General features: G+C 49.1%; 1 protein-coding gene across 4 annotated transcripts in view; it reads right to left on the bottom strand.

The window, feature by feature from the left end:
• Window positions 1-26,426, bottom strand: part of LOC149324280 (phospholipid-transporting ATPase ID-like) — a 100,354-nt gene that overhangs the window by 46,930 nt on the left and 26,998 nt on the right. For all 4 annotated transcript variants that reach the window (XR_016277975.1, XM_089498349.1, XM_089498357.1 and 1 more), the window contains 6 exons: window positions 13,824-13,882; window positions 7,572-7,685; window positions 6,672-6,770; window positions 4,876-4,937; window positions 1,398-1,470; window positions 1,048-1,118 (listed from right to left, as the gene is read on the bottom strand). Coding sequence is in view for 3 of the 4 variants with exons in the window: in XM_089498349.1 (XP_089354475.1) it covers window positions 1,048-1,118; window positions 1,398-1,470; window positions 4,876-4,937; window positions 6,672-6,770; window positions 7,572-7,685; window positions 13,824-13,882 (478 nt within the window). In the remaining variant the exon portion in view is untranslated. The remainder of the gene's footprint in view (window positions 1-1,047; window positions 1,119-1,397; window positions 1,471-4,875; window positions 4,938-6,671; window positions 6,771-7,571; window positions 7,686-13,823; window positions 13,883-26,426) is intronic.

The raw sequence follows: 26,426 nt of genomic DNA, 5'->3' as shown, positions 1-26,426 counted from the left end.
TTCAAGTTGACTTGGATGTATGACAAACCCTCTCCTATAATTTTCTTGACAATATTTATTCTGGGGAGTAAATTTTGAAGCCAAGCCCTCCCTCCAGTCCATCTGCCTTGGTCCAGGCCTCGGAGGTAGAGAGGAACTGCTGGACCTCTTACCCTTCCCCTCCACCACTCCCTTCTTCTCCTTCTGTGTCATGTCTTTTTAGATTGGAAGCCCGAGGGCAGGGAACCCTCTAACTAAAAATATTGCATGTACAGCGCTGTGTAAATGTACAGCGCTTCATAAATAAAGGTTAATAATAATAATAATAATAATAATAATAATAATAATAAGGAGGAGGAGGAGGTTTGCCAAGGCCTTCCTCTGAGGCTGAGGGAGTGTGGCTTGCCCAGTATCATAGACTCATAGAATTCTAGAGTTGAAAACGGCCCCATGAGCCAACCCCCTGCTCAATGTTATTGTATTTGCTGTTTGGCCAACATAACTATCCCTGGATGTTTTATTCAATGGGGTTACTCTAGTTGAGACTCGCCAACATGATTCCAGCCATATTGGGGGTTTTATGGGGGCTCCACCCCAAAAATAGCAAACATGCTCCTTCCCAACAGTCTAAAAGGTGACTGGAAATGATGCAATGTTACCTCTAGGCACCAAACTGGGGGCCATGATGGCACTGCTGCAGCCCTCTTGACCTCTGGACCATGCCCACCTTGGCCTCAATCCAGTGGTTGATCCCAAGGAAAGTAGACCTGTTGGCTCCATTGCTGAATGGTAACTCACTATTTATGTAAATGTCATGGATTCAACTAGTCTACCCTAACTGCAAATTACAATTGGAGTTAGGCCACAGGGACCAAAAAGTAGTTCTCAGCTCCAAAAAGTTAACCATCCAACTCTAAAAGCAGCATGGTGAACCAACCAAGGTCAGGTTCTTTTGGGGCCCTGTCCCGACTCCCCTTTCCTCCCATCCACCATCTTCTGTTTGCAAAAGGCACCGCAGCCCTTCCAACCCGGGCAGATGCTCTTGGCTCCCTTGTTGGGGACACTCACCCATCCAGCTCCACGGTCTCAATGTAGGTCAGACTGTGGGGCTCACTGCTGGACAGCAACAGGAGGTCAGCCTGCAGGGAGGGAAGACCCAGGAAACAAAGGGGACATGAGTAGAAGCATGCAGACCTTGCCACCATCTCCATACCTCTGAACCATCCCCTCTTCCAGCCTGCCTTGACCTCAGAAATGGCCAAATCCTTGAAAGACTTCCAGATGGATCCCAGGAAAAAGAGGAAGAGGGGAAGGGGTCTCCCAATGTAGGGTGCCTGTCCGAATCTCCAAAATGGTCTAGTGAAGGCCAAGTGGGGAGCACAGAAAGAGACATGCAGGTCCCCTGCAGCCTCCCTCACCGTCACAAAGTTGTTGTTCTCCAACTTGATGATGTCCCCAACCTCCACGTTCATCCAGAGGTCCTCCTTCAAGCTGGAAGAGAAGACCATTAGAAAGAGGCAGGTTGGAGGCCAAGGTTAACAGGAGGCCCTAAACATCTCCCCTTGAGCTTCCAGGGGGAGGGCATGCTTGTTTCCCCTCTTGGAAAGCCTCCTTGACGGGCCGACCTGATGTCCTCCTTTTGCAGGGCATGACCTACATTTCTACCTTCTGTCCAGGAGGAATTCTAAAATGTCCTCCATCTTGAGCATGATTAAGAAGCCCATTGAATAGCACCATGTTTGTTGTTCCCCTTCAAGAAATGCATCTAATTGGCAGCCTGTTCTCACTGCAATTGGGAAGACAGGAACAGGATGGATCCTTCTGAAGTCCTTTTTACTAGAAGCAGCAGCAGCAGACAAGACTCGCATCCAGAGCTCAGGACGTGTTTGTTTTTTGGAGTAGAAAAGGACAGCAAACATGTTAGGTAACAATCTTCTTGAGGACATAATGCAAATGTTGAAAGGGTTTTCCCCTATACATTTCAGCACAATGAACAAATGAAAGGTATAATTTAAATAATAATTTAAATGTAGATTCAGGGAAGGGAGTTTGTTGCCAGTAAAGTGAAATTTAAAGTAAAGTCTCTGTCTTGCTCAGAGTTCCATAAGTATATGGCAAGTCAACAAGGCTTTTTAACTAAGATAGATTCATCAGAAAAAATATGGTTGAGTTCATAATAAAACACAGCATATGTAATATAGCTGTAAATAAACTATAGGAAATGAATTTATATTTATATAAGTGTTTTTAGCTTTTATTTGGTAATGTCCTATGTTTTCTTTGAATGTCCTCAGTTTTGAGGTGCCTTGTCCTCCTTTGCAGTTAAGAGGACAACTGGTCACCCTGGTCAAGCAGTCCAGCCCCTGCTACAGAATCTCTCACAGTCAGCCATCCATCCATCTATCCATCCATTCAGCTTCAGCTGTTTAAAAATGTCCACCTTCTGGGGCAGGTCTATTTGACCGCTGCACGAGTTCTTCCTAGTTTTGCTTAAATTTCAGCAAGTATTTAACTGAGACATCTTTGCAATCTGAGCATGTTGGCTCAGGTCCTATTCTCTGGAGCAGAAGAGAACCAGCTTGCCTCATCCGCTCCACTGACAGCCCTTCAGATCGCTGAAGACAGCTATTACACAGCCCATTAATTCCCTGCAGTGTCTTTGGTGGACGTGGTCCAAAGGAGGGCTTATAAATATTTAGGTTCCACAGCACAGGATGAGCACAGCTTAACAGCTGGGTTGGGAGACCAAGGGCTCTCCCACATGCGACACCATTAAAGTGCCATGTGAGCCGCCATGGCTTCCCCATCCTGAGGAATCCTGGGATCGGCCATTGCAGGAGGGATGGTTAAGATTCTCTACCAGAGAACTCTAGTCAGGGGCATAGCTAGGATTTTAGGAAGGGGGGGGGGGGTCCAGAATAAGTGCCACCATTATAATGGGGCTTGGGTGTGGCGGTGCAGCAGCACACACCATTCATTTTTCTAATGGAAGGGGGGGGCCCAGACCCCAAGAAACCCCCCCCCTTGGCCATGTCCCTGCTCTAGTCCTCCCTGCACTGCAGATCCCAGGATTCTTAGGGATGGAGGACTGATGGCAGTTAAAGTGGAATCATCCTGCTATAACTGTAACCTATCAGAGGGACTCTGGTCTCTCCTGCCTAGTTGTCCTCCACATTGCAAAGGAACATAAGGCACTGCGCAAGAAAATGGGAGGACATTGCAGAATAAAAGCTAAAAATAGTCATACTGTATAAACGTAAATTTGTGCTTTTTAGCCATGCTCAAAATGAAGGACAGTTTGAATCATAGAATCATTGAGTTGGAAGAGACCACAAGGGTCATTCAGTCCAACCTCTTGCCATGCATGAACTCACAATCAAAGCATCCTCAACTGATAGCCATCCAGCCTCTGTTTAAAAATAGCCTCCATAGAAGGAGACTCCACCGCTCTCCAAGGGAGCATGTTCCATTGTCAAATAGCTTCCTACTGTCAAGAAATTCCTCCTAGTGTTTAGGAAGAATCTCTTTTCCTGTAGCTTTCATCCATTGTGCCAAGTGGAGCAGCAGAAAACAAGATTCTTGGACAGAAGGTGTAAATGTAGGATGTGTCCTGGAACAGGAGGACCTCTGGTCGCCCTGCCCAGGCTGAACTGCAGTGTGGGCAGCTGGGGTGGGTTTGAAGGCCAATCCTCTGCCCTGGGAACCCTCCAGAACTGTACAGATTGCCCCAAATGCGAAATCCTCCAACAAAACTGGAAGGAGCCAGAAGTCTACATTTGATTTTGGAAAAATACATATGTTTTGATGTTGTCTAAAGCAGACATATCTCAGAAGCCTTCAAGGAAAAAGATATTCACCTGTTTGGGCACCAGAAAAGGGGTATTAGAAGACTGGAGAGCTATCAAGGTCCCCAAAAGCAGCTTTGAGGGACCTCAGGTGACCAAAGGCTGGCTTGACTCTCTTCTCCTGCCATCGTTGCTGCTTCTGGCTTGTGCCTGACTCCACATGGACAAGGAGGGCAAGGGTCTACTGCAGACCCCATGGACCCTCCCCACAGTCACCCATGGCCACAGGGGACTCTGTTCAGAAGGAGGGGAGCATCCTGTGTGCCAAGGGAGACTGGCAGGGAGGGGAGCAGGGGGGAGGGGTCTGCCTCCTGCTGCCTCTTTGTGGGCAGCCATGTAGAAACTGAGGGCTTTCAGGGACCAGAAAAATAAGTTCACTCTAGACATCCTCTAAACCCCTGTTAGAGGGCTCCTTGCCCCCATTCCCCATCATTATGGGCCCAGGGAGGTAGCCCTGCAAAGGATGCTGAGCATGGCACATGACTGCTTTTGGCATGAGAACTATAGGGCACACTCCTGTGGCTGACAAACCCAAGTGTAACTAGAGGTTATCCCTGACTATATAGCCTTTGGGATGCTGCAGGAGGCAGCACCCAGAAACTCCTTCTGGAATACCCTCCCCTTCCCCTTCAAGAGCCAGCATGTGCTACCACAACCACTCAGTGGCTAAGGGAGGGCAGAGGTGTGTGTCAGATGGGCAGTTCTTGAGCCCAGAGAAAAGAGCAAATGCACCCAGGAGAGCAGACATAGAGGATGACCATTTGCTATTCTTTCTTCCCAGTTGCAGGACACTTGGTCCCCAAAAGCAGCTTTGAGGGACCTCAGGTGACCTTGCCCTCTCCCAGCCACTGGCCCACATGGCCCTTGCCCTCTCCTGGCCATTGAACAGTCATGGCAGTTCATAGCAGGCAGAAGAGGGGCACAGCGGAAGTAAGCTTGCGTGGTGGTATCTGGATCAAAGCCAGCACAGGAAAACTGGGCTGTAAGGAGAGCAGAGGGACCTTTGACAGAGAGAGAGAGAGAGAGAAAGCAGAGAGAATGGAGAGCTCACCTGCCATTGACCAACACTTTGACAGGACGGTTGTTGACTTGCTTGTCACTCTGGTGCCGGTTCTGGAAAACAGAGCCCCCAGGGAACAGAGGTTGCATGTGATGAAATAGACTCAGGCCTTGACTGTATGAGTCAAAAGTCCCATTCCCGCCCCCACTCCAGCAGCAAAATTGGACACACAGAGACCTGGGATGTTTGCAAGGGTTGCAAGACCCTCATGACTGGTGCAAACACACAAGCAGTGTTGGAGCAAGCACAAATTGGTGCCTTTCAGACAGTGCACAGGCCAAATCTGGTTCCAGTGTGGGCAGTCTGGACTATGTCCAGCATGTTCCACACCAGGCCTGGGGCTTATCACATTTACAATGGAGTAAAAAACTTATCTGTTGCTCCAGATTCAGAGTTCTGTTCCTGTGAAGTGGTGGCAGTCTGCACTGGTGTCCACTGGGCCACTCAGCACTTGCATGTCCACCGCCATGGTTTGCTTTTGAGGTCAGGCAGCTCCTCAGTCTATGAAAGCATATGCTACAACCTTCTTTTTCTCAGTTAGCCTCAAAGGTGCTACAAGATCCCTGTGCAAACTGGTCCAGACTAACACAGTGATGTCTTTCAATTTCAGGGGGCAGACACCCTCTTGACAGGTCAATGTCTCCACTTCTGGGGACATTATGAAGGAGGAGAAGATGCCACCCACCATTCACCATGCCATATTAGGGTTGCCATAATTGTCCACTATTACCAGGGACAAAATGTAAGACAAATTTGAGACCAAACTGTAGGACAACTGCAGGACAAAACTCAGCACAAAATGTAGGACATTTAAGGTTCTCCATTTTTCTGAGAGGGTTAGAGTAGGTAGATTAAGGATAGGTAGTAGAGAAAGGTAGTAGATAGAGAGAAAGATAAGAAGACTTAGAAGGGGAAGATATGTAAGGAAGGAACTAGGAAGAGTGGTAAAAGATGGAAGGACGTTAGGATGGTTAAGAAGAGGATAAGTAAGATAATGGGAGGGTGTAATCAAGTATCAAAGTATTAGGTAATGGAATATCTCTCTATATATATACACCCATACTTGACATATCTGCCTTAGTGGTATGTTAGAAGATGTGTGTTGTTTGTCTGTGTATTTGTTTCTTGTATGTAAATGTATGTGTATGTGTATTTATACAACTTCTGTATCTTTATGGTTGTAATTATATTTTAATAATAAAATTAAAAAAAAAAAAAGGTTCTCCATTTTTCTTAAATGTCCTACATTTTGGGCTGAGTTTTGGCCTGCAGTTGTCTAAGGTCAAGCTCTTCTCAAGGCACTCTCCAGCCTGGTACCGAACAGCCAAAAGGAAGGTTAGCCAGAAAAAAAATTGTTGCCTTGAGGTTCTTGCAGTAACAGCTTTTTGGTGCTTTCTGATGCCAGCTTTTGGATGGTTCCATATGGGCAAAACTGTTTTGGCTCCACCCACCACCACCACCCAAACCACAGTATGATGTCATTGGCATTCATCTAGAACTTCTCAAAGACCCACAGGGACCTCCTTCCTCTGACAGGGACTATGGCCATTGAAAGAGCCCATTGACCTGGGATCAGCACCATGGGACAGCCTATCCAGGTGCTTCCACAATCTGCAAACATCAGGTTTGCATAGGATAATAGCAGCTGAAGCGGGATCAAAGTGCCTCAGCTGTGAAGGATGGCAGTCACCTCCATCTCTCCTTCGCCTTGGGTCACTTCTGCCAGCCAGTGAAAGGTCAAGCCCTTCTGAAAAGAAAGTGTTGACATGCACAGAGGCCTCACTCACCACGTCATCAATGGCATCCTTTGCTGCTGACACAGCCAGCACCAAGACCAGGGGAACAACTGTGGTGAACCATGAGAGGGAAGAAATGGCAGGGATAAGCTGCAAGGAGATGGGGAAAGAAGGTCAGGCCAGGTAGACAGACTCTATGAGACCCTTTCCCACTGTTGAGCACGTCAGCACAGCTGCAAGTGACCAAAATGTGCCACCTTGCCCTTGGCAGATCAGCACTGCTGGTTGCCTTCCTTTGCACCTCATCCCACTGCCCACAGCTTGCAGTGCTCAGAGCTCCTTTGTGCAAGGCAGGCAGCACCACCTTTCAACATGGCTCCTGTGTGCCTTTCTCTCCTGCTGCACATGCACATTTTTCACAAAAGACTAGTTTCTTGAAGATCTTTCATGTATCACACAGTGATAGCGCTCTGCTTCCGCTTTAACAGCCACGGCTATGTCCCCTGCAATCCTGGGATCTGCAGTTTCATCATGCATTTACAATTCTCTGCCAGGAGGTTCTAGTGTCTCACTAAACTGCAAATCCCAGGATTCTGCAGGATGCAGTCATGGCAGCAAAACTGGGCTCAAAGGCTATGTAGTAAGAAAGAGACATGGGCTGTTTGCAAGGGTTGCCACATCTTCATGATTGGTGCAAACATACAAGCAGTGCAGGAGCAAGCAACTCTGGAGGGAAGGAATGGCAGGGGAGTAACCAAGAAGGACTTCCTGGGCTCCCAGGGCCATGGCTACTCCCAGGAGAGCAATGGCCATGCATAATGCCACAGAACCTCACAGCTCCTCTCCACAACCCCCAATTCTCTAAAGGTTGCTGTTCGGGGCTGTGGGAAGCAGGAAGCCCCCCCCCCCACACACACATCAAAGGATGCTACAGGGGGGGTCTTCTCCTACCTGCAAGATGAGCAGGAAAAGGAAGTAGGCATTGGCAATTCTCTGGAACTGCTCAAATAAGTTGAGAGGCAGGAAGGTGAAGACATTGTACTTGGATGTTTTGATGGAGTTTTTCTGCAAAGAGACAAAGCAGGCGGTCAGATGGGAAGCAAACTGGCCCAGCGGCCCAGTTCCTGGCTGGTCTATGATGCCCACCTGTCAAACCACCAGCCCACTCCCATCACAACATTCGCCTCCAAAATGACAGTTTGTTCTTCTCAGGCAACCACCCTATTCCCTAGAGACTCCACCAGAACCTGGATCAAAATGTATGAGTGGGAGGCAGCCACTGTCAGAGGGGGGAACTTTGTGGCTCTCCAGACATTGCTGGGCTGCAGCTCCCATCTGCCCCACTAACTGGCCTAAGCAAAAGGGAGGAGTGCTGGGAGCTGCATTCCAACAACATCTGGAGGGTGCAGGGCTCCAAACTCTGACCCAGAGGGAAAGAAGGAGCCAACAGATAACAGTGGGGAATTCTCCACCTAGAAGGAGCAAATAACAGCCTCTGTGTTGCGTCTCACTGGATTCCTGTGCAAGGCTTTGGAGAGGTCCTGCTCGCTGACCTTTGGCCATATATGCAATAAAACCTATGAAGAAAGGTTGAAGGACCTGGACACGTTCTGCCCAGTGAAGAGAAGACTGAGGGGTGACAAGATGGAACTCTTTAAATACCCCAAATGGTGTCCCAGAGAAAGAAGGGCAGGCTTGTTCTCTTCTGCCCCAGAAGGCAGGCCCAGGTCTAAAGGTTTCAAGTTATAGAAGGTAACTGCTTGACAGAAAAAGTGGTTGAGCAATGGAACCAATTCCCTAGAGAGATGTAGGGTCTCCTACTCTAGATGTCTCCAAAAAGAGGCTGGAAGCTCTACCTGGAAATCCTGCACTGAATGAAGGGTTGGACTCTATGGCCTCTGGGGGCCCCTTCCAACCCTAAGATTCTAGGCTTTCCTGCAAGAATGAAATGAACAGGAATTTGCAACTAATGGCAACCAGGGACTCCTTGTGCTGTGGAGTGCAACTGCTGCTGCTGCCATGCTTGCAGCTGCTTGGTTTCTTTGTGTGGCAGATTCACACTCAGGAGGACCAATTCACAAGCCAGCTGTCATGCTGCAATGATCTCAGGACTGTTTGCAGACCTCGTTTGTCTGCCTCCTACTATCAGAGTCTTTGCAAATACTCAGTATCCCCCTTACTAAAGAGGTCTGGATATAACAGTGGTAGTGGCATGTGGTTGTGGGTGTGTTACAGAGAGAGGGAGTGAGCCTGCTTGCCTGTGTGTGTTTCACTGTTGCTCTGGAGAAAGCAGAGGACCAGACCATGAAGTCCACACTTAAACATCTCCCCTCCTCCTCCAGCCATTCCTTCATTGCTTCCTCCTGTCTGGCACAAAACTAGAGGGCATGAGGCAGCTTTTCTGCCAAGCAGTCCATGGGAATAGCCAGCCATGGAAGGAGGCCCAGAATTGGAGATGTAGTTGTGGATGGATCTGTCAATGGTGAGGGTGTGAAGAATATGAGACATGGCAGACAAACCCCTGTCAAAAAGGGCCCTCTCAGCCTCATGAGATTTTTCATTTCATCCTGCCTTGAAACCAAAAAGAGATCTACAACTTCTTCTTTTTGTTGGGTTTAATGCAAAAATGTTGTTTTTTGTGCAATTTTAAAAAAGCAAGTCCACCACCACCACTTTGTTATATTTTCATTAAAAACATCTGCTTGGATGGATACTAATCATGCTAACTATGGAGAAAGCAGGAGTTATAAGTGGGAGTATTGCCCTCGCTCTCTGCACATGGATGGATTGAGCCCAGACTCTCATTTGTACAAAAAGGCCTACCCAGAGGGTAGGACAGTAACCAGACTACTTCAAACTACTAGAAAGGAGATTCCATCCAAACATCAGGAACATCTGGAAGAACTTCCTGAGAGAGAGGACCATTTGCCAATGGAAAGGACTGCCTTGGAGGGTGGTGGACTTGCCTTCATTTGGATGTTGAAAAATTGATTGTGCTTTGATTGTGAGTTCTTGCATGGCACGGGGTTGGACTGGATGGCCCTTGAGGTCTCTCTCAACTCCAAGATTTTATGATTCATTGGAGGTCCTTCAACTGAGGCTGGATGGTCACCTCCCCAGGATGCTTCAACAGTGGACTGCCTGCACTGGCATCAGGAGGTTGGACTACTTCGACTCTGGGGTTGCTTCCAACTCCATGATTTTATGAAACAGAGGAAAGCGTTTTCTCCTCCCGTCCCATATCCATGGTCCTTTCTTCTCCCAACCTAGGAGAGTCAGAAGCACAAAGGAGCAGCTTTCTGCATCTGAAACCATGGGAAAAGAGGAGGTGGAAAGGCAAGAATCTAAACACACACTCACAGTGCAACACACAAGCAAACAAACAAGTGCTCATTTACCCATGGACCTGACCCAGCTGGATGTCGTCACTTTCTGTGGGTCATCCACCAAAAGCAGGACCATGTGGACGTCAATTTGGCCAACCATCTTACACATGACTCTTGGCCAGCCAAAGTGATTCACAGGCTGGTTGGTCTCCCTTTTTGGCTTATGGGGGTGGGAGAAGAATCATGGCTTGGCAGTGGTGGTCTGGGCAGCATTCCAGCTCACGATGGCCACAAATAGAGGGGCTGCAAGAGGGGTATGATACAGCTGACCCCTCAGCCACCTGGGGGGCCATTCAGCCTGGCAAGAGGGGAGTTGGAGGGGAGCTATGAGGTAGACAAAAAGGTAAAGGGCACACGCTGTCTCCCCTTCAGCCTGAAGCCACCTTGGGGCTCAAGTAGGGGCTCTTTTGAGGAGGGGGAGTGGAGAGCCTTTATCCAAAGCCCCCTTCCTCTGCAGAAACCCCCATCTCTGTCCAGTCTCCATGTACAACAGCCCATGTGGCTGTGAGCGATGAACAGCCCTGTGAGGCAAAAACCTTTTCAGAACCCAGTAGGGTTACCAGTTTAAGGCCAAAACCTGAGATTTACGTTGACACTTAAGGCACACAACAACAACAACAAACCTGATGGTGTCATTTGTTGTTTTGTTTTGTTTTTTAAATATTGCATTGGATTTAATACTTTTTAAGGAGGGGAGGGTACCAGGGATTTTATATGTTCTGTATTTTTAACTTTGTTAGCCACCCCGATTGTTCTCAGAGGGGCAGGACACAAATTATTATTATTATTATTATTATTATTATTATTATTATTATTATTAGACCTTATGCACTAAGCACTAACCACAGTTGTTATTCCAACACAGAGAGATACAGAGAGAGAATGAGAGAATGTATGCTAGTGGTTGGAAATTAAAATAGTTATCTTAAAAGTGAAATGAAGGCATCATTCTTTCTCACCTGCTTAAGATAAGGGGTGTCACCAGGAGGGTGAAACGGATGCGGACCACACTGGGAGACACCTCAGAGGGGGTGAACACCTGGTGAGGTGGTCACTCATGTCTATCCTAAGAACCCACCAGCTGCTCCCTTCCACCAGTCTGGGCACTTCTGCTGTCCATCTGTTGCAACTACTAGTGGGGTGGGGTGCTGCTGCTGCCCAACAGCTCCTTCTGGGTCAGGCGGGGCTGCTGGCTAAACAGGGAAAAGGCTGCTAGGCAGGAACATCAGCCTACCTCCACTAGATACCACTACTTGAAATAGGCTCCTTTCCGGTCTGGCAGGTCTGTTGGCTAGTGAGGCAAGTAGTTTCCTCCTCTCTCAGTGGTGCCACAAGATCTAGAGAAGAGTGCCAGGCAGCAGCAGCAGCCCACCCTCAATATATGCCAGAGGCAGACAGACCGGTGGAGAAGGGGCTGCGGTGTGTGCCAGGCAGCCTGGGTTGACAGCATGAGCTATTGCACTGGAGTGACACCAACCATAGTGACACCACTGCTTAGAGAGATGGGATAAGGAATATTTAATCCAGTCTCCTTGGTTCTAGCCAGAACATAGATTCAGAGCAGATTGGAGGGTGAGCCCTGGCACTGCAACAGCTGGGAGGAAAGGAGGAAGCTAAGTAAATACATAGACCCCCTTGGAGAGTCTTTGGATGCTGCAGCAAGGAGTCATAGAATCATAGAGTTGGAAGAGACCCCAAGGGCCATTCATTCCAAACCCTTGCCTTGCAGAAACACAGAATCAAAGCATCCCCAACAGATTGCCGTCCAACTTCTGTTTAAAAACCAATATAGTCGCAAATTTGTAAGTCAATGAAGCCTTGTAAATTGTAGCATGCTGTTGCTCTGCTAGCTGAGCTGGAGATTTGCATTGAGCCCTTTCCTCTTTCATGGAGCTAAGATGCCCCCATACAGGAGAATCTGCACCCTCATTTCCTACGTGGAGATGAACTTTGAAAACTAGAGACTCAGGGCCAGACCCTGAGAACTGGGAACCCTAAAACTCCTGGTTGCTGTGTGAAACTCTGCATCTGCGGCTGGGGAAATCAAGGAACACCCTGGTCCCTTCTTCTGCTGCCCAGATGACCTCCCTGCTTCCTGTCATGGCAGATTATCTGCAGGTCTCCCCCCTACTATCACCACAACCATCAGCACGTTCCGTCTCTTCTTCACATGCCTCCAGTGTGATCACACCTGCTCTTCCATGCCTTTGCCCCTCTGGCGCATTGGCTGGCATAGGGACTCCTTCCTCTCCCTCTTGCTCACACCCACATGTGCTTTCTGTAACATGGTCAAGGAGGCAGGCACAGGAAATGGCAAGGCGTGGGATCCCGCAGAGCTATTTTGGGAAGGGAGAGGAGGCTTGACACATGTCAGAGCCAATGACAATGTGAGATGGTGAGGAGACAGCATGCGCAACCCCCCTTGTGCCCCCCACCCACAGGCTGCCAGCTTTCTTGAGTCCCCTCTTCTTCCTTTTCTCCTTCTGGCTTCTTCTGAGTCACTGAGGCAGGGAATCCGCAGGAGGGATGGACTGGCCACACTCCAGAGCAGCCAGTGGCTAGTTTGTAAAGGGGTCTCCAGGTCTTTGGAGAGGAGCAGAAGGTTCCAGAGCTGAAACAGTTGCTATTCCCAGTCCCTGTCTCCCCAGGTGTGCAAACAGCCTGCAGCACCCATGAGACTCTGCCTGCTAGTGGGACCATGAAGTGATGGCTCTCCTGTCCAAGTGGCAACCACCAAATCCAAAGCCAGTCCAATGCTTTGGGCAACAAAACGTCCTTCCTGCAGGTTTTTAAAACCACACCACTATCACAACCACAGCATCCGACCTGCAAAGACAAGCTCTCAACAGAGACCAAGAAGGCAGGAAGCTCACAAGGCCCCAAAGGCATGTAAGGGCCACTGGTAGGATTGGTGGCCAGGCCAGTCAAACATTTTTGAATGCCAAAGAGGGCTCTTCCCCAAAGCATTTGAGGTCCAGTGACTGGCTTTGTGGATTTAGTGTATGCTATTTCCTTTTGTAAATGCTTACTGGTTCCAATTATTTTGATTGCTGTTTTATGTTGTTCCTAAATGATCCAATGCTGCAGGGCAATACAAAACTAGACACTCCACTTCAGCCACCTTTGGATGAGGGGTTCATCCTGATCCCTGCAAAGGCCTAAGAATTTTCTCAGCCAGTGGCCAATAAGGTCTGAGTCCAGAGTGGCCACCGGCTAATGCTAGGTATCACTTCTCCCTTTTCCCGTGGCATTGGGTGGTCTCAAAGCCAACAGTCCTCACTAGAACCATAGAATCATAGAGCTGGAAGAGACCACAAGGGCCATCCAGTCCAATCTCCTGCCATGCAGGGACTCTCAATCAAAGCATACTCGACAGATGGCATTCGAAACATGAATGGCCAGATGGAGGAGTACCCTGCCTGCATGGATATCCGTCTATACCATCTCAACTGAAAACAACACCAACAATATCTTGACAAAATGCAGGCCTGTGACTCTAACATCATCATCATTTTTTCCCTCTTGTATGATTTTTAGCAACGTTCCCTGATGAAGAAGCCATTGGAGCTTCAAAAGCTTGCAACATGTGGGACTTCTGGTGGCATGGCTGGACGCAATGGTTGCTCTCTGAGTCACTCCAAAGAGTGACAGCTTGCCGGTGACTAGGTCTGCTTGCAGAACATCAAAGCAGACCGGGGATTTCTCCTCGGTAAGGGAAAATAGAGGACTTTGGATGTTGTTGTACTTTGCTGTATGGCCAGCATAGCTACCCCTGGATATGGTCCAAGTGAGTGAACTTAGAGATGGAGCTACTTACTGCATAGTCAAACTGGAGATTGAAGGCGCGGTCATTTGCACGAAGGTGCCTCTCTTCTTCTGCGGAGGAAAGAGCAGGAGTTAGAGGGTCAAAGGGCTGAACGGCCAAGGTGCTGGAGCTGTGGGTCTGAGAGAACCTCCTCCACCTTGGCTGGGACTTTGTTTGGGGGGCAAGACCCAGCTATGTGAAGAAGAGAAGTCAACAAGGGGCCGGTCTGACGGCAGAATCCACCCAAGGGGTCTCTTCTGGAGCAGCAAAGAAATAAACCCTCACACCCAGTCTGAGTGGTGAACAATCCCTGGACCCCTTGAAAAGTGGCAAACAACACCTGGGCAGGAGAGACTAAAGCCAGCTCCACCTGGTGCATAGGGGAAGCCTCCAAGCTGATCCCTGGCCTGCTACATTGTAACTGACTGTCAAAACCTGGCGTTACTTGCCCTCTTTAGATTGCATGGGGGGCCCAAACCCATCCATAGACTATATAGAGAGTATATGGGAGGAAGAATATACATTAGGCTTCAGGAATTATTAATCAGTAAAAGTCTTTGTGGTCGATAATCAGTTTTGGAGATTTAAATATCTGTGTTATAGAAATAAAGGTAAGGTAAGAATCTCTCTTGGGGATAGAATAGTTTAATTTGAGAATGTGGTAATGGTGGTAAAAAAAGGAAATTGAAAGGAAAGGCAAAGGAAGAACATGTGTTATAGCTTTATAATTTTTTTAAAAGATAGTTGCATAAATTATAAGGTGTAATTAGAAGCAGAGGTGTAAGAAGCAGTAAGAAATGAAGTGGAGGAGACATTAGAAAATGTCAACCTACCAAGGAGGAAAGAATGAGGAGAGTAAGAAGAATGCAAGAAGAATATTTCTTTGTATGTTATGTTTGAGGGATAGTAGGCAATAAGTTTTAGAAGGAATGATGGGATGGAGGATATTTAGGGTGGTTATGTAATTAGGGTTTAAAGGACTAGGGATTTGGATGTATGTTATTGTGATGTATGTTATTGTGTTGCTGGAATGTGGGATATGTTATGGATATGTCACAGCATGGTATATCATGTCATGTTGTGCCGAGACATGCAAGATGTTGTGTTATAATGTGGTATACATTAATACACACACACACACACACACACACACACACACACACACACGTGGGGTCACTTGCCACCTTTAGATTGCATGGGAGTCCCAAACACATCCCAAACCAAGCCTTGAGCTGCCTCCTTCTCCCCACGCAAGGCCACCAGCCATTCCCCATACGGGCCCCAAACCATGAGGAATAACCTGGCATTCATCTCCAAGTTGTAGCAAGAAGCAGAATCCAACAGGCATGATGGGCATGGCCAGCCAGGGGTGCATTTCCCCCTTCTCTCAGTTTGGGGGCTCAGCGTAAGTCAATGGTGCAACACAATGTGGGGCAAAACTCTGACCTCAGCTGTAAAGTACGGAGCTCATATATTCCTCACCTTCTCTGAACGAACTGATGTTTTACAACTGCATCTGGATTATGGATTTGTTAGAGCAGAGCAAAGCATAACAAAAGTATCTGCCAGCGCTGGTTTTTCAGAAGAACTCTCAGAGCCCTGAGCATATGCCATTGGGCATTTCCACTCAGCCATGGAAACCCGTTTGGTGACCTTGGGCAAGTCACACTCTCTCAGCCTCAGAGGAAGGCAATGGCAAGAAAATCCCATGATAGGTTCCAACTTAGGGTTGCCATGAGTCATAACCAACTTGAAGGGACACAACAACAATAAGGACTTGTCATAAGCATCCTACAGACCATTCTGAGAATTTTCATTGTTAAATGTGGTCTACTGTGGCGGCGGGGGGGGGGGGGGGGGATCTTCCAAGTCTACTTTTGGACAAAGAGTATAAACTTCCCTGACTTTACTTACTAAATATCCTTCCTCCATCACACACACACACACACACACACACACACACACTCTTTTCAGTGGGGTATTCGCAGACAAACAGACAGAAGGAAACATTTCCAGAGAACCATTTCTGATAGCAAGCAGCTAGCTTAAACCCTTCTCTGCTATTACAAAATGTCTTAAAATTGCATTTTGATCATTATTCTTATTATATTTTAACTGCTTTCTTAACTTAACTAAATTAATGCCTTTAAGATGGTTGCTTATTTAACTGCTTTCTGACTTCTGTACAGCCCATTTTTTAACTGCATTTGGTTGTGAGTCCCTTGCCGGGAGAAAAGAAAGCTTTAACTCAGATAAACAAATTAAAATAAAGATCCCATCCAAAACTGTGTGAGCTATGGGCAAGAAGGGCCATGTCACCTCGCTATTTTGTCTCCTGGGCGAACTGGAAACATAAATGGACTTGGGGAGTTAGGCAATTATTTTGCAAAGAAAAGGTGGAGAAGAACAGGTTGCTCACCTGTAACTGTGTTTCTTCGAGTGGTCATCTGCGAATTCACACAAATGGGTTTATTCTGCGCCTGCGCAGCAATCCTCGGAAACTTCTAGAATCTCCAGGCAGAAAGCAATGTATCTTTCTGCAACTTTTTGGCGGTAGCCCCGCCCACCCATATATAAGGCCCCTGGTGGCCCGCTCCTCTTCACTTCCGAATGAGCCGCTAATCAGCGCGGCAACAAGCGTTGTCAAATGAGCAGACACTGAGGGGATGGATGGGCGGGTTTGTGTGAATTCGCAGATGACCACTCGAAGAAACACAGTTACAGGTGAGCAACCTGTTCTTCTTCTTCCTGGTCTCTGCGAATCACACAAATGGGTTTAGACTAGCGAGCTGTAGTCTGTGGAGGACGGAGTGTCAAGATCAAACAGTCACATGACAATAAATATGCAAACCAATACCTGAGTGATTTATTTACAGTAGACAGGTTAGTGCATGGCAGACAGTAACACTGCCCTCCCAAAGGCTGCATCATGCCTGGCCCTTGCGTCCATCTGTTGCAACTACTAATGAATGTCAATGGCTGGGACCAGACAGCTGCCTTACACACATCCTCAAGGGGGATCCCGGTCAAAAAAGCTGAGGATGCGGCTACCGCCCTAGTTGCATGGGCTCTAATCCGACCTGTTAGAGGCTTCCCTGCCAGTTCGTAGCAAAGGTGGATGGTGTTGGCCACCCACTTGGAGAACCTCTGCGGTGACACCGGCAGCCCCTTCTTAGCTTTGGAGTAACACACAAAAAGTCTCTCTGAACGCCTGGAAGCAGCAGTCCTGTTCAGATAGAACGCCAGCGCCCTGCGGACATCCAGGGCATGGAGTTGGCGCTCAGAGTCTGTGGTCGGATTGGGAGCCAGAGTCGGCAAAACAATGTCCTGGTTGATGTGAAAGGCAGACACCACCTTAGGCAAGAAAGTGATGTCTGTACGGAGCACCACCTTGTCCTTATGGAAACGAAGGAAGGGTTGGTCCATCCTCAGGGCACACAGTTCACCAGCTCGGCGGGCTGATGTGATGGCTACCAGAAAGGCCGTCTTCCAAGTCAGGAGTCTCAGGTCCGTGGTAGCTAAGGGCTCAAAGGGCTTGGATACCAAATGTGCCAGGACGGTGTCTAGACACCACTGCGGTGTAGGGTCTAGAATCGGTGGATGCAAATTGTTGAATCCCTTAAGGAACCTCTTTATGAGAGGATCCCCAAACAGGGAAGGTTTGTCCTGAAATAGGTAGTGAGATGAAATGGCTGACAGGTAGCACTTGATAGAACTCAAGGAGAGACCTGCGCCTGTTAAAGTCATAAGGAATTCCAGGACTACCGGGATGGAGACACGGGATGGTGGAATGTCCTTTGCTTGTAGAAAGGTTAGGAACCTATCCCATTTGTAGGCATAGGACCTCTGTGTGGATGGTCTTTGTGCTGCCTTAATGATATCCTGTACACCGGATGGAAGTGTCCTCAGGATCGTATCCTCCATGCTACCAATGGGAGAGATTGCATCTCGGGATGGTGGACTTGTCCGTCGTGGAGAGATAGCAGGTCAGGCCGGTGCTCCAAGCGGAGATGGTCTTGCGCTCGTTGTAGGAGCGGAGCAAACCAAGGCTGCCTGGGCCACCACGGGGTTATCAGGATTGCGTCCGTGTGGTCTGCCAACATCTTCGAGAGGACCTGTGTGATCAGAGGAAACGGAGGGAAGGCTTACAGGAGGCCCTGAGTCCACTTGAGCTGGAAGGCGTCCCCTTCCGATCTTGGCTCTCTGTACCGTGAGCAAAATCTTGCAGTGTGGGCGTTCAGCCGGGAGGCAAACAGGTCGAGGAGGGGGGTTCCCCAGCGATTGAAGAGTCGGGACACCACCTCTGGATGCAGTCTCCACTCGTGGCAAGTGGAGGGTGACCTGCTGAGATGGTCTGCAAGGTCGTTCTGGTCGCCGGGCAGATGGATGCATTGCAGCAGAATCTTGTGTTCTATACACCATTCCCAAATGCGGATGGTGACTGACAGCAGAGTCCTCAACTTTGTACCACCTTGTTTGTTGAGGTAGTACATGACGGTGGTGTTGTCGGTGAGAAGAAGTACCACCTTGCCCGCGAGGACCGACTGAAAGGCTCTGAGTGCTTTCTCCACGGCAAGCATTTCCAGGACGTTGATGTGGAGAGTAGCTTCCGCCGGTGACCATTTGTCCTTTATTGTAAGGTCCAGTGTGTGGGCGCCCCATCCTTGCAGGGAGGCGTCCGTAGTCAGGGAGAGATCTGGCTGAGGGGGTAGAAATGGCATCCCCACACAGACGTTGTCGGATTGGAGCCACCATCGTAGAGACCTCTGTACAGTCCTCGGGATGGTGAGCAACTTGGTAGCCGTGTCTCGGATGGGGTCGAAGACGGAGAGAAACCAAGATTGAATGGGTCTGAGGCGCAGTCTGGCCCACGGTGTGACGAAAGTGGTAGAGGCTAGGTGTCCCATGGCGACTTGTACGGCACGGGCCTGAAGGCATCTTTGGCGGAGGCAGGGCTGCAGAGATGTACAGAGGGTTTGGAACTTTGTCTCTGGAAGGAATGCCCTCATCTGTACAGAGTCCAGTGTTGTTCCTATAAAGTCTATTCGATTGGAAGGAGTCAAGTTGGACTTGTTGAAGTTGACCTGTAATCCCAGTGCTTGCAGCAGGGATAGGGTGAATTCGAGTTGCCCGAGTAAGATGTCCTTGGAGGGCGCTGTGAAGAGCCAGTCGTCCAAGTATGGGAAGACTGTGATCCCTCTTTGACGCAGGTACGCCACCACGGGTGCCATGCACTTGATGAAGACCCTGGAAGCTGTGGAAAGGCCGAAGGGAAGGACCCGGTACCGGTAGGCGTTCTGGCCGACGGCGAAGGCAAGGAACCTCCGGTGGTCCTCCAGGATCGCAATGTGGAAATAGGCGTCCCTCAAGTCCAAAGTCACGAACCAGTAGCCTTCCTGCAGGAGTGGTAAAATAGAAGCAAGGGTTACCATCCTGAACCTTTTGTAAATAATAAATTTGTTAAGGGCCCGTAGATCCATTATGGGTCTGAGGCCAGAGTCTCTCTTCGGTACGGTGAAGTATCTAGAGAAAAAACAGCGCTTGAAGTCAGAAGGGGAGACGGGTTCAATGCCGCCTTTGTCCAAAAGAATGCGCACTTCGTCAAGAAGGGTGTCCGAGGGGACAGTGGAAACAAAAGCTCCAGTTGGTGGGAGCTGGGAAAACTCTAGGGCATAGCCCCTACGGACGATGTTAAGTGCCAAGAGTCACTGGTAATGGCGGCCCAGGTGTCAAAAAAGGGGCTCAGCCTGTTGGAGATGACGAGGTGCGCCGGAACCCATCAGAATCTCTTCTTGCCCCTGCCGTCCTTCTTCCTATAGCCCTGTTGGTATCTGGGCTGGGAAGATGGATGCCTGTCGGTTGGAGGAGCAGGTGACCGGGAGGATTGGCCTTGAGGCTGAGTGTCCTGATGTTAGGGACGGTCCTGTGGTTGGAAGCGGTAGTGGCCACCTGGATGCCAGGGGCGCTGACTAGTGTACCTCTGTCGGGGGGACTTGGAAGCAGAGGATGACATACCGTGTTTTCTGGCGGCAGTCTTCATCCTATAACGGAAGCTGAGTTTCTCATCCGTGTCCCGGTGAAACAAGCCCGAGTTGTCAAAGGGCATGTCTTCTATGGCTGACTTCGCTTGTGGAGTGAGGTCTGAAGACCGGAGCCACGCGTATCGCCTGAGGGCTATGGAGCCAGAGAGGACCTTTGATGCACAGTCCGTCGAGTGCCTCGCGGAGATGATCTGCTGTCCGCCTATCAGGTGGATTTCATTCCTGAGTGCAGACATCATCCGCCTCCTGTCATCCGGCAGGTCAGCGATGGTGGGGTCCATCTTCTCTACGAGGTACTGCACATAGGCCCCCATGCAGGCCACGTAGTTAGCCACCTTCAAATCCAGGGCCGCTGAAGCATAAAACTTCTTAGCTAGGCCATCCAGTTTCTTACTGTCCTTGTCGACTGGAGAAGACGAGGACTTTGGGACGAAGGTGGACTGGGCTCCTTCCACGATTGCCGAATTAAGCTTAAGGTGGTTGGAGAGCCAAGACGGTGCCGAAGGAGTGACCCGATAGAGGTTTTCAATCCTACGGGATGTCGACGGGATGGAGGCCGGTGCGTCCCAGGAGCGTTTGGCAATTTTCTCTAGCGATGGGAGATATGCCAAGGCTGGTGGAGCTGGGGCGGAACCGTGGATCCTTCTCTCCACCAGGTCGAGGGCAACGTCCTCGGGGTGGGCGACTTCTAACTTCAGGGCATCCGCCATCCGGATTACCCCGTCGGCAAAGGACCTGACATCGTCTGTAGGGGACGGAACCGCAGGTCCCTCCGGGACGAATGGAGCCTCGTCATCGTCGGAAGGTGATGCAGAGCGTGGGGATCTCGATCTGGATCTTGATGGAGATCTGCTACGCTTCCTGGGTGACAAGTCGGTGGTGGTCAAGTCATCCAGCCCGTGGGAGGCATCAGTGTGGCGACAGTCCCGTGAGCAGTCCCGGATGTTGCGCCGTAGGCGGGACGGATCTACCGGGATAAGATACTGTCCGGTACGGTGATCGAAGACGAGATCTGGGAAGGCATCAAACAGGTCCTGGTCCCATTCCATTGAGTCTGGACAGTCCGGATCTAATGCGGCATCCGCCTCAGCCCCTAGTGTGGCCCGATCCTTCCTCGGGGGGGGCGGGGGCGCTCTGTGTCCTGTCTGGCGAGACGTGGTCTCACCACAGGAGAGGGAGAACGGGGTCTAGCCCTCTGTGGGGATAGGGGAGCATCGGAGTCGTGGAGCTCCCCTTCAGACTCCGAACCCAAGTCCACGATCTGCAGGGCGTCCGCCGGTGCAGAGAGGTGGCTCGCATGGAGGACCCTGGGTTCCAAGGGTATAATCCGGGAAGACGCCGGTACAGGAGTCGGGGTCTTCGCCGGTTCGGCCACTGGGGATGTAGACGGTGCTGGCCTCGACTCAGGCAGAGGCACTGAGACCGTACTTGGAGGGCCCTTGCGACGGCTCTTGGCTGGCGGAGATGAAGAGCGGGCCCGTTTCTTCTCGTGGTCGGAGCGTTTGTCTCCTCTCTTCTTGGAGGCCCTGGGAGCGTCCGCGTCTCCAGAACCACTGGGCTGGCTCAAAACCTTCTCGTAGAGCGCAGCCTTAAGTGTCCGGTCCCTGTTCTTTAGGGCCTGGGCCGACATAGCTTTACAGTGGGGGCAGTTGCCAGGAATATGGGACTCCCCCAAACAAAGGACACATTTTTCATGGCCATCGGCCTTAGGGATTTTCACCCCGCACTTAGTGCACTGCTTGAAAGAGGCCATGGTAATCAAGTCCGTTACCGGTCCGAGGTCAAGCCGAAAGATCATGTAGAAGACAAGCCGATAGGGAAAGTCCGAAGAATGGTCAAGTGAAAGTCCGAAGGTCAAATGCCAGAGATTCAATTGTGAAAAGAGCAACAAGATGCAAGCGAAGTTCCTCGAGCTGCTTAGCGCAGCGGAATGAAGGAACTGAAGAGGAGCGGGCCACCAGGGGCCTTATATATGGGTGGGCGGGGCTACCGCCAAAAAGTTGCAGAAAGATACATTGCTTTCTGCCTGGAGATTCTAGAAGTTTCCGAGGATTGCTGCGCAGGCGCAGAATAAACCCATTTGTGTGATTCGCAGAGACCACGAAGAAGAAAATAAAGATTTAACAAGGCATGAGTAAGCATCATGAACAATTATTCAGGCTGGATGTTAGATCAAACAGAAAACAGCACATGGGAGATGGGGGCAGGCAGGAGGCGCATGGATGGTGGTGGTGCTTTAAAGAACCCCTAACTCTGCTGACATTTAAGAACAATCAGAAATGTAAATTTGGGGTTTATTCAGATGGTGAAAATAATCCAAGCACAATCTGGGGTGAATCTTTGTTGTTCGAATGCATCGATTAAGTTTGTTCATGTGCATTTCGAATATATCGTATTAAGCATGGGGGGGAAGGGGGCTGCCCAAAACCCCACTTAACCCAGAGTAATCAATCCAATGTTATTTCTGATTTTTTCTAAAATAATTTCATTCTCAAAACCAGGATAAAACTCTGCATGCCTTGAACATGCTTTGAAGGTGCCAGCCACAGCTGCTGGCGAAACATCAGGAACAAACTCTTCCAGAACATGGCCACATAGCCCAACCCCCCCCCCCCCCAAAAAAAAAAACCCTATGGATGCCAGCTGTGAAAGCCTTTGACTTCATAAAGATTAGAGAGGTTAAGATAGGTAGATGATTAAAGATTGGTTATATAAGTTAGATATAGGTTATATAAGTTATGGTATACTTATCTAGGTTATATAAGTTTGTAGAAAGAAATTTTGTAGAATGAATGTGCAAGCTGGAAAAATGAAACTGTTGATTTTACTTTGTATGTATGTGGTTTGGGAGTGGTTTAAATTTGCACATTTGTTTCTTTAGGATTAATTTAAAAATTATACAAAAACACTCCAAAACAAATCAATAAAGCCTGGTTGTAAGGTGTCGCTCTACAACCGGGGAATTTGCAACCTTGTCTCCTGGTTGAAGATGACCCATGAAAAGTCAGTCCAAGCCCTGAGAGATAGCAATGTGAAGAGAGAGAAGGATTGGTGGCAAGGCACACCTGTTCAGCGTCCCCAAGGGATAGTGCCAAGTGGCATTGACCTCGGTGCCAGTTGGACAAAGGTGAGCCCGGGGTCTGATAAAGCAGCAGGGAAGACAAGATTGGGGTGGTAAAACTGAGCCAGATGCTGAAAGGTGCCTGTGATGGTAAACACGTGAATAACCAGGCAGAAGTTGCACTGGGGTAACCTATCCCCTGCTGCCGTTGAGCCCTCTTTTCCCATAGCCTCTAGCACCAAGGAGCAAGGAGTGGAGTTGGCACCAAAGCCCAGGGCTTACATTCAGAATCCAGCAGTGGCTCTGCCTTGGAAGTCATGGGATAGACAGGAGAGACAGGGTGGGCAACTGTCAGAGGCTGAGAGCCCCTGCTGAACCCCAAGGGCCCTTGAAAGGCACATGGCCTTTCTGCCACACTTTCCAATACCCCCAAAATAAAATTACCCCCTCAAAAGCATTGTGTATCAAAATGTCCCGAACACACCCAATTTCCAACAGCAGGAGGGGGCTTAAGGGGCCAGACAGGCTGCAGGCAGCACTTTCTCCTCCCTGTCTCACCATCCAGCTAGACGTCCCCACATTAGTCCCCCATGCGTGCCATTCCCCAGTCTGGGTTATTCAAGGATTCTCCCTAACCAGGCTCACTTATCTCCAGACCAGGGAGGATGAACTTTACCGGTGCTGTCATCAGCCTGTTTGCCTCCCCCTACCATGGAAAAGACCCTCCCACACTTCCAGATGGTTCCCTAAACCAACTTCCCCCCCAACCACTCAGAGCCCTCCCAGTGTGTTGGATCACAATGCCCATCATTCCCTCAGAGAAGAAGGGAGCTGTCTCCCACCACCTCAAGGGCACCAGGAGGGCATCCAAATCCCTCTGAGAGAAAGCTTGATTTGGACCGGCAAGGCCAAACCCTCCTTTGCCTCCTCAGTTGAACATGAGTCAACAGTGTGATGTGGCAGCTAAAAAGGCCAATGAACTTTTAGGCAGCATGAATAGTAGTGTCTAGATCAAGGGAAGTCATAGCGCCACTCTATTTCACTTTGGGCAGGCCCCACCTGGAATACTGTATCCAGTTCTGAGCACCACAAGTTAAAAAGGATGTTGAGAAACTGGACCATGTCCAAAGGAGAGCCACTAAAATGGTGAAAGGCCTGGAAACCATGCCTTATGAGGAAAGACTTAAGGAGCTGGGTATGTTTACCCTGGAGAAGAGACGGTTAAGGGGTGATATTTGAAGGGATGTCATATTGAGGATGGAGCAAACTTGGTTTCTGCTGCCCCAGAGAATAGGACATGGAGCAATGGATGCAAGCTACAGGAAAAGAGATTCCAGCTCAATATTAGGAGGAACGTCCTGACAGTAAGAGCCATTTGACAGTGGAACACACTCCCTCAGAGAGTGGTGGAGTCTCCTTCTTTGGCGGTCTTTAAGCAGAGGCTGGATGGCCATCTGTCAGGGATGCTTTGATTGTGAGTTCCTGCATGGCAGTCTGGGGTTGGGCTGGATGGCTCTTGGGATCTCCTCCAACCCTATGATTCTATAGTGTGACCTGGAAATCCACAAAAACACCCTGGGGAAGAGGCAGTCTGGATGGCCCCTGGAAGAGGCTCCTGGCCCAGGGATAACCATCAGTTTGGGTCCGAGAGCAAAAGAAAGAAGCCCCTCAGCATCTCAAAGCAGGACAGAATCAGGAGCCTCCTGGGGATGATGGAAAGTGTATTTGAAGACCTGGGCACCAGTCCGTTGGTGACATATGCACTCCCTATGGAAGTGGTTGAATATTTTCATCCAGTGAAAAACATCTGTATTCACTTTAAGATCACAAAAGCAGAGTTACACATGTGGCACCACTGCATGCATCTGTGCATTGCTCACTTCATACTGGTCATAGAAATATGCCTGGGGAATGCACATTCCATGGCGCAATGTTGTCATTCATTAACAAGGTGGCACTGCACAGTTGCCTGTAACTCCGCATGTGGGCACGGAGTTACACTTCATCTCCTCAACAGTGGATCCTGGCCCTGGGTTCAGATCCCACCAAAAGTGGGACAAGCACCAGAGAGAGAGACTGGGAGGAAAGGGAATCATTTGCACTGCCCTGAAGCAGGAGAAAGCAAAAGTTGGAAAACACCAGAGAAACATTGCTATGGCCAGCTGCTCTAACTGCTTCTGGAGCGGGTGACTCATGAGGCCTCCGATTTCACTGCATGGAAAAAAGCAAACAAGATTTTTTGGCTCCAGCCACAAAGGGGGGGAGGGTCACTTTCCCTCTTCCCACAGGAAAGTTTGGGAGGGAGTTGGGCCTGAACAACAACATCTGGATGAGGGAAGTGTATGAGGAGGAGACCCAGCCGGCCAGAAGCAGCTTCTTCTGGGAAAGGAAGACTGGAGAAGCAGAGCCCAGAGTCTGGGCCTTTGCTGCAGCCTTACGATATGACCCAAAATATGTTGACTTGAATATAAATTCACTGGACTCAGCTGAGCTTACTCACTAATGCAGACGTTATACTCCCCAACTGTTCCAGTCTGGCAGGGACAGCCCTGATTAATCCTCTGCCATTCCACTTTTTCAGTAGCTTTCAAAATGTCCCAGTTTCTATCTCTTCTTCCCATTCCCCCCCTTCATCCTCAATTTACTTCAGCTGCTGAAAACCAAGAGATCATTTAGACCTTGTTATTTTTTACTGCAACAATGCAAATAATCTCACTCACATACTCCAGGTTCTGTTGCTCAAACATGTCAGCACTGAGAGATGGAGTTGATGATGTGGATGTATTCAAAGCACGTTCAAGGCATGCAGAGTTTTATCCCGGGTCTATTTACATCAGTTATTCACACAGCCAACAATGCAAATCTTTTAGGAAAACTCAGGAAAGAAAACAAGATTGATTATCATGGGTTAAGTGGGCTTTTTGGCATCCCACCCCAAAATTTACTCAAATGCATTCAAAAAGCATTTGAACAATAAATATTCAACCCAGATTCTACCTGGATTATTTTCACCATCTGAATAACTCCTGAGTTCAAAGTGCAAAAGCAGTTTGCACACAGTTAACTCAACAGGAGCGAGAGGAAAAGAGGGGCAGAATCATGCACTTTCCAAAAGGCTCTGGCAAAAGCAAACTGCTGCAGCCTCTCCAGGTTTGTCTGTTCTTCCTCACTCATAACCTTTGCCACCTTGACCACACTCTGACGTTGCTTGGCCACACATGTCCTGGTTTCCATCTGTGAAGTGTTTGAGGGTCTCGTGTGTACAGAGTTTCAGCCATAGCCAGCGCAAGATGGAAAGCTGAAGAACTGCCCAGGCTGGGCCTTTGCCAGGACAAAGTCACCCCACCTCCTCGCATCCCACCCCAAAGTTTGGTTGTCTGTTTATTTCCATTTTTAAGCCACCTTTCTCCCCAGAACGAGACTGAAGATGGCCCACAGTGAGACTGAAAGACAGCAAATCCTGGCCCGTGTCCTACAAAGGAGTTATGTAAGGCAAATTTCCACATATGGAGC

Source organism: Sceloporus occidentalis, unplaced genomic scaffold (assembly GCF_023333645.1).
Source record: "Sceloporus occidentalis isolate IW3139 unplaced genomic scaffold, rSceOcc1.0.p SCAF_1, whole genome shotgun sequence".
NCBI classification, from domain to species: Eukaryota; Metazoa; Chordata; class Lepidosauria; order Squamata; family Phrynosomatidae; genus Sceloporus; species Sceloporus occidentalis.
Note: the sequence above shows the minus strand (reverse complement) of the source record. Positions and strands in the feature narration are given on the sequence as shown.